Source organism: Oncorhynchus clarkii, chromosome 4 (assembly GCF_045791955.1).
Source record: "Oncorhynchus clarkii lewisi isolate Uvic-CL-2024 chromosome 4, UVic_Ocla_1.0, whole genome shotgun sequence".
In the NCBI taxonomy this organism is placed as follows: domain Eukaryota; kingdom Metazoa; phylum Chordata; class Actinopteri; order Salmoniformes; family Salmonidae; genus Oncorhynchus; species Oncorhynchus clarkii.
In genome coordinates, this window is record NC_092150.1 from 89,590,042 (window position 1) to 89,598,066 (window position 8,025).

Below are 8,025 nucleotides of genomic sequence, written 5' to 3' on the forward strand. Positions count from 1 at the left end.
CTAACCTGAGCTCTTAACCCTAAAACTAAACCTAGCTCCTAACCCTAGATCCTAACTCTAACCCTTAACGTAATTCTAACCCTAACCCTAGTTCCTAACCCTAGATCCTAACCCTTAATGTAATTCTAATTATAACACTAATTCTAACCGTAACCCTAAACCCCCTAGAAATAGCAGTTGACCTCTTAGGGACTAATAAAATATCCCCAGTTGGTCAAATTTTTGTTTGTTAAACACGTCCACACACACACACACACACACACACACACACACACACACACACACACACACACACACACACCTTCAGCATCATTGTTTTTTGTCATGGCGTTGTTAGAATTAGCATATAAGTTACTCAACGTTTCTGTCCCTGTGTTTCTAGCCCTCCAGGATGAAACCTGGGGGTCGTTTTGGTAACAATATTGGCCTGCACGTTCAGCTGAATGAGGCCCTGTGTGCCAGCTCTCCAGACCTGGTCAGTCCCTGTGAATACACCACTGTTGTAGACTCAAGGAGCAACATAGTGGTCGTGCCCACGATGTCTCCACGACGATGCAGCATGGGGGTGAGACTCTAGTTCTCTAGTTCTAGTCTACTTCCTTCTAGACTCTAGGTCTCTAGTTCTAGTCTACTTCCTTCTAGACTCTAGGTCTCTAGTTCTAGTCTACTTCCTTCTAGACTCTAGGTCTCTAGTTCTAGTCTACTTCCTTCTAGACTCTAGGTCTCTAGTTCTAGTCTACTTCCTTCTAGACTCTAGTTCTCTAGTTCTAGTCTACTTCCTTCTAGACTCTAGGTCTCTAGTTCTAGTCTACTTCCTTCTAGACTCTAGTTCTCTAGTTCTAGTCTACTTCCTTCTAGACTCTAGTTCTCTAGTTCTAGTCTACTTCCTTCTAGACTCTAGTTCTCTAGTTCTAGTCTACTTCCTTCTAGACTCTAGGTCTCTAGTTCTAGTCTACTTCCTTCTAGACTCTAGGTCTCTAGTTCTAGTCTACTTCCTTCTAGACTCTAGTTCTCTAGTTCTAGTCTACTTCCTTCTAGACTCTAGTTCTCTAGTTCTAGTCTACCTACTTCTAGACTCTAGTTCTCTAGTTCTAGTCTACATCCTTCTAGACTCTAGTTCTCTAGCTCTAGTCTACTTCCTTCTAGACTCTAATTCTCTAGTTCTAGTCTACTTCCTTCTAGACTCTAATTCTCTAGTTCTAGTCCACTTCCTTCTAGACTCTAGTTCTCTAGTTCTAGTCTATTTCCCTCTAGACTCTAGTTCTCTAGTTCTAGTCTACTTCCTTCTAGACTCTAGTTCTCTAGTTCTAGTCTACTTCCTTCTAGACTCTAGTTCTCTAGTTCTAGTCTACATCCTTCTAGACTCTAGTTCTCTAGTTCTAGTCTACTTCCTTCTAGACTCTAATTCTCTAGTTCTAGTCCACTTCCTTCTAGACTCGGGTTACTCTATTTCCACCCTCAGCTGGGTTTAAGGTACCGTAAGCATCTGGTTTTCAGGGATACAGTATCTTCAACCAAGTTTCCCTTTCATTTACTCCTTCTACGTTCGGTCTCGATGACGATCCAGGTCATGTGTCCCGTGCTTGTGTTAAATCCCTGTGTTACTGCTATAAGGTCAACATGCAAGGCTACTGTATTACTAGCTCTTTACTATATGAATGTGTGTCTTCATGTCCAATAGGAGGGTGAGTTCATTGTGGAGCCGTCCAGTAAGGAGGACGCCCAGCGGTTGTGGCAGATGGAGAGAGAGCGTATGCAGGAGACGATGAGACAACAGAAACAACAGATGATGGAGGACAACAAGTGGCTGACCAAGGAGGAGAGACTCCTGGTGGGGAATACACCTTTGACCTTTACCCCCATAGACCTAGCAACACGCCCTAGCGACCACCCTACCAACAAGTGGCTGACCAAGGAGAGACTCCTGGTGGGGAATACACCTTTGACCTTTACCCCCATAGACCTAGCAACACGCCCTAGCGACCACCCTAGCAACAAGTGGCTGACCAAGGAGAGACTCCTGGTGGGGAATACACCTTTGACCTTTACCCCCATAGACCTAGCAACACGCCCTAGCGACCACCCTAGCAACAAGTGGCTGACCAAGGAGAGACTCCTGGTGGGGAATACACCTTTGACCTTTACCCCCATAGACCTAGCAACACGCCCTAGCGACCACCCTAGCAACAAGTGGCTGACCAAGGAGAGACTCCTGGTGGGGAATACACCTTTGACCTTTACCCCCATAGACCTAGCAACACGCCCTAGCGACCACCCTAGCAACAAGTGGCTGACCAAGGAGAGACTCCTGGTGGGGAATATACCTTTGACCTTTACCCCCCCCCCCCCTTAGACCTAGCAACCCACCCTAGCAACCACCTTAACAACAAGTGGCTGACCAAGGAGTAATGATTCCTGGTGGGGAATACACCTTTGACCTTTACCCTTCTAGACCTAGCAACCCGCCCTAGCAACCACCCTAACAACAAGTGGCTGACCAAGGAGTAACGATTCCTGGTGGGGAATATAGCTTCGACCTTTACCCCCATAGACCTAGCAAACCCGCCCTAACATCTAGCGCTCTGTACGACCCTGTCCGCCATAACTACCTTCGGTCTACCCTGTCAACCAACCCCCTTTTCCATCTAAACACCAGCCCCGTAACTCTCCCTCTCAGTGGGTCTGTGTTTAATATAACTGTTCCTCTGGGGACTATAAGGTCCGTGGCCAATCGAGGGTCCACGTCCATATAATGTCAAATGAACCTGAACCTACTTGTTCCTTTACAGGATCCTATGAGACAGGAGGATGCCACCAGCCCACTGGTATGTGTTTGTGTAAAAGTTCATACATGAATATAACATGTTCTAAAGACTTCTACCTGCAGGCTTCAGGTAAAGTGTTACCGCAGCCTGTGTTTTTCTGGTCTGTAATTTACTATTCTGCCTGTTTGTTTACTATTCTGTCTGTTCGTTTACTATTCTGTCTGTTCGTTTACTATTCTGTCTGTTCGTTTACTATTCTGTCTGTTTGTTTACTATTCTGTCTGTTCGTTTACTATTCTGTCTGTTTGTTTACTATTCTGTCTGTTCGTTTACTATTCTGTCTGTTCGTTTACTATTTTGTCTGTTCGTTTACTATTCTGTCTGTTTGTTTACTATTCTGTCTGTTTGTTTACTCGTCTGTCTGTTTGTTTACTATTCTGTCTGTTCGTTTACTATTCTGTCTGTTCGTTTACTATTCTGTCTGTTCGTTTACTATTCTGTCTGTTCGTTTACTATTCTGTCTGTTTGTTTACTATTCTGTCTGTTCGTTTACTCGTCTGTCTGTTCGTTTACTATTCTGTCTGTTCGTTTACTATTCTGTCTGTTTGTTTACTATTCTGTCTGTTTGTTTACTATTCTGTCTGTTTGTTTACTATTCTGTCTGTTCGTTTACTATTCTGTCTGTTCGTTTACTATTCTGTCTGTTCGTTTACTATTCTGTCTGTTCGTTACTATTCTGTCTGTTCGTTTACTCGTCTGTCTGTTTGTTTACTATTCTGTCTGTTCATTTACTCATCTGTCTGTTCTTTTACTATTCTGTCTGTTCATTTACTCGTCTGTCTGTTCGTTTACTCTTCTGTCTGTTCGTTTACTCTTCTGTCTGTTCGTTTACTCTTCTGTCTGTTTGTTTACTATTCTGTCTGTTCATTTACTCGTCTGTCTATACATGAGATCACAATGAATTGGTAACAAATCCCCAGCTGACTTTCCTGCTGTGCGATATGGAGTTGTAGTAGGTATGATGATTAGTCTGTCAGGTTTCTATAGTTATTCTGCTTTTCTCTCCGTCTATAGTCACCTGAAGCTGAGACTGGACATGGTGAGTGAGTGGTCCTTCACAATATCTAGTCGTATGAAATGGAATTTGATGAAGAGAAACAAAAGTATCATAAACATCCTCCAGTCCTTCTCATACACCCCTCCTTTCTCCCCTTCTATTCTCCTCTCTGAATACCCCAGCCGCGCCAGACAAGCCCCCACGTCTCACGGCCCCCACAGCCCAGGCCGCCCCCACAGCCCAGGCCGCCCCCACAGCAGAGCTGGACCGGTCAGGTGACCAGGTGTACCAGGCGGTCATGGAGCTGGTCAAGGTGGTGGTGCAGTTGAAGAACGATGTCAACACACTACAGCCTGAACAATACATCAACATAGTGAAGGTAAAGACATGGAAGGTGGAGGTACTCGAGCAGTAGGACGAACCTGAATCAGACACTTCAGCTTGGAGTTACGAGTCCGTTACCTATGTAGCTGCTGTTCTGAGTACCCAGTCTGTTACCTATGTAGCTGCTGTTCTGAGTACCCAGTCCGTTACCTACGTAGCTGCTGTTCTGAGTAACCAGTCCGTTACCTATGTAGCTGCTGTTCTGAGTACCCAGTCCGTTACCTATGTAGCTGCTGTTCTGAGTACCCAGTCCGTTACCTATGTAGCTGCTGTTCTGAGTACCCAGTCCGTTACCTATGTAGCTGCTGTTCTGTGTACCCAGTCCGTTACCTATGTAGCTGCCGTGCTGAGTACCCAGTCCTTTACCTATGTAGCTGCTGTGCTGAGTACCCAGTCCATTACCTATGTAGCTGCTGTTCTGAGTACCCAGTCCGTTACCTATGTAGCTGCTGTGCTGAGTACCCAGTCCGTTACCTATGTAGCTGCTGTGCTGAGTACCCAGTCCGTTACCTATGTAGCTGCTGTTCTGAGTACCCAGTCCGTTACCTATGTAGCTGCTGTGCTGAGTACCCAGTCCGTTACCTATGTAGCTGCTGTTCTGAGTACCCAGTCCGTTACCTATGTAGCTGCCGTGCTGAGTACCCAGTCCGTTACCTATGTAGCTGCTGTTCTGAGTACCCAGTCCGTTACCTATGTAGCTGCTGTTCTGAGTACCCAGTCCGTTACCTATGTAGCTGCTGTTCTGAGTACCCAGTCCGTTACCTATGTAGCTGCTGTTCTGAGTACCCAGTCCGTTACCTATGTAGCTGCTGTTCTGAGTACCCAGTCCGTTACCTATGTAGCTGCTGTTCTGAGTACCCAGTCCGTTACCTATGTAGCTGCTGTTCTGAGTACCCAGTCCGTTACCTATGTAGCTGCTGTTCTGAGTACCCAGTCCGTTACCTATGTAGCTGCCGTGCTGAGTACCCAGTCCGTTACCTATGTAGCTGCTGTGCTGAGTACCCAGTCCGTTACCTATGTAGCTGCTGTGCTGAGTACCCAGTCCGTTACCTGTGTAGCTGCCGTGCTGAGTACCCAGTCCGTTACCTATGTAGCTGCTGTGCTGAGTACCCAGTCCGTTACCTATGTAGCTGCTGTGCTGAGTACCCAGTCCGTTACCTATGTAGCTGCTGTTCTGAGTACCCAGTCCGTTACCTATGTAGCTGCTGTTCTGAGTACCCAGTCCGTTACCTATGTAGCTGCTGTGCTGAGTACCCAGTCCGTTACCTATGTAGCTGCTGTTCTGAGTACCCAGTCCGTTACCTATGTAGCTGCTGTGCTGAGTACCCAGTCCGTTACCTATGTAGCTGCCGTGCTGAGTACCCAGTCCGTTACCTATGTAGCTGCCGTGCTGAGTACCCAGTCCGTTACCTACGTAGCTGGTGTGCTGAGTACCCTCCTCGATCACCTTTGTCCTGTCACTGGTGTAGCCGTCAATGTTGTACACAGAACTGTTCAAACTATTGAGCTGATTTTTCCACAAAATCATAATCGACATGTTGTTATTGTACCTGCTATTGTTGTCAGTATTGCAAACATAAAGCACGACACAAACAGGCATCTTGCTTGTGCAACTGCACTATATCCATTACAACAGAGACAGACAGACAGACAGACAAACAGACAGAGAGAGAGACAGACAGACAGACAGACAGACAGATAGGCAGACAGGCAGACAGAGACAGACAGACAGGCAGACAGAGACAGGCAGACAGAGACTGACAGACAGGCAGACAGAGACAGGCAGACAGAGACAGACAGACAGAGAGTTAAAAGTCATAGCTGTTTTTTGGAACGTCGGTTCAAATCCCGCAGGGTTTTTATTTAATCTGTTCAGAAACATGAGGCAGAGACATAGGTTACATCATGAAGGGCGGGGGCAGCTAATGAATGTGTGTAAAATAACACATGGGCAGAACGTGACCCGGATCCTTAGCTTTAAGAAAGAGGTTTCCGGAGGGGCGGGGCTTGTATCCGTAGCAACAGCTCGACTTGACTTGCCGGGACATATTTTATTGATTTAATGACTCTCTCTCTCCCTAGTCTGTAGGGTTGACCTTGCGGAGTCTGATCCACAGTGTGGATGATATTCTACCTACCCTGCATGAATCCATCAGGACAGAGGTACAGTAACAACCCTCTTATCTCACACCTTCTCTCCAAAAACTAAGAACAAATTATTATTATTATTTACAATGACTGCCTGTTCAGGGGCAGAACGACAGATTTGTACCTTGTCAGCTCGGGGATTCGATTTTGCAACCTTTCGGTTACTAGTCCAACGCTCTGACCACTAGGCTTACCCTGCCGATATCCCCAGGCCCTCAACGGCACATCCTCAGTCTCTCAATCACTCTATTCTCTTGTTCTACTGAGATGTTGGCTTTAGAAACCATGAGAAAGGAGATGACTAAAAGAGAAAACAGACTAGTACACAGACTACCATTACCTTAACTCTCTCTCTCCTCCCACCCTGGTCAGATCGAGGGCACCCAGAAGCTGTTGAACAACGACATGTCAGAGTTGATCAGTAAGATGCGTCTGGCCCAGCAGAACGCCATCACCTCGCTGAAGGAAGAGTGTAAGAAACAGATGCTGACTGCAGCACACAACCTGGCCATGGATGGGAAGAACCTTCTGGATGCTGTGGACCAGGCCAGGGTCAGGGGCAACCTGGCCAAGCCCAAACCGGGAGACTCCATAGTGGGGTAAATACCCACAGCCCCCCCCCCCCCCCCCCCCCCCTCTGGATGGATGATTTACAAGTGTGTTGTTTTTTTGTTTTGTCTTCATTGGAGGACAGGTCAGAATAGACATCAGTGACTTGCAGGTACAATAGTCGAGATAACTGGCATCAATATGACTGGCATCAATATGACTGGCATCAATATGACTGGCATCAATATGACTGGCATCAATATGACTGGCATCAGTGTGACTAAAAATGTAATGTCAGGATTCAAATGGACAGAAAAGAGGACTTCCTTGTGTGATATTTGTTTATCATCTCAGTGCTTTAAATTAAAGACATGCTCTGGAACTTTGGCCACGACTAAGTGTTTTTTTTAAATCTCCCTCTTTGGGCTGGATGTGTCAATGTGTAGTTCATACATGCATCATCTATGAATTACTGTTTAACGTCAATTAGCCACGAAATCCCTCGTTTGAAAGCGACTGTTTCCTTGAAGCTGTGCCGCTGTCATTTTGCCTACATTTCCCAACACGCGGGCCAGCCCCCTAGCAACAGTTCTAGCCAATGAGCTAGTCCCTCGCATTTTACTGACAGCTAGCAAGACGCCTGCTGAGAGAGAGAGAAGAGAGAGAGAGAGAGAACGCAATTTACAGGGACCACTTTAGGCTCGTAAAGCGCTACTTCAGAACTACTGGCTAAAACGTATAGGATCGTATCGGTCAATCTCTTTAAGAAAATCCTTTTTTTTTTTAAATAGTCCCATTCTCTCTGTCTGCTTAGGTATAACGGAGAATTGACTTGCAGGTTATCTTCCTGCGGTTCTTCCCAGTAATGCTGGCCAGATCAAGAAAATTGTTTTAGTGTGACCAATTCTTTTTTATATTTAGTGTATTTTTTATTTTATGGAATGTGTGAATTTGTTTCTAGACGTTTGACTTGATAGATGTACTACTACTTCTCATTACCTTTTTTTTTTCAAATCACAATTTTTATAACCGGTTTTATTGTAGATTAATTTCAACTGTGATATAGTGTTGTACTTTGGAAAGGAAAGCATATGCTTTCTGTGCAATTATACAGGATGTAGG

The 8,025-nt window shown here is 45.6% G+C and overlaps 1 protein-coding gene across 1 annotated transcript in view; it reads left to right on the forward strand.

Annotated features, from left to right (window-relative positions):
* The window catches only part of LOC139407430 (protein tyrosine kinase 2 beta, b), a 46,265-nt gene extending 38,975 nt beyond the window's left edge, over positions 1-7,290 (forward strand). Inside the window, exons 23-29 of the mRNA XM_071151215.1 lie at positions 383-565; positions 1,682-1,831; positions 2,790-2,825; positions 3,840-3,864; positions 4,005-4,201; positions 6,289-6,369; positions 6,727-7,290. Of these exons, the coding sequence (XP_071007316.1) occupies positions 383-565; positions 1,682-1,831; positions 2,790-2,825; positions 3,840-3,864; positions 4,005-4,201; positions 6,289-6,369; positions 6,727-6,957 (903 nt within the window). The 3' untranslated portion in view covers positions 6,958-7,290. The remainder of the gene's footprint in view (positions 1-382; positions 566-1,681; positions 1,832-2,789; positions 2,826-3,839; positions 3,865-4,004; positions 4,202-6,288; positions 6,370-6,726) is intronic.
* Positions 7,291-8,025: the final 735 nt, after the last annotated feature.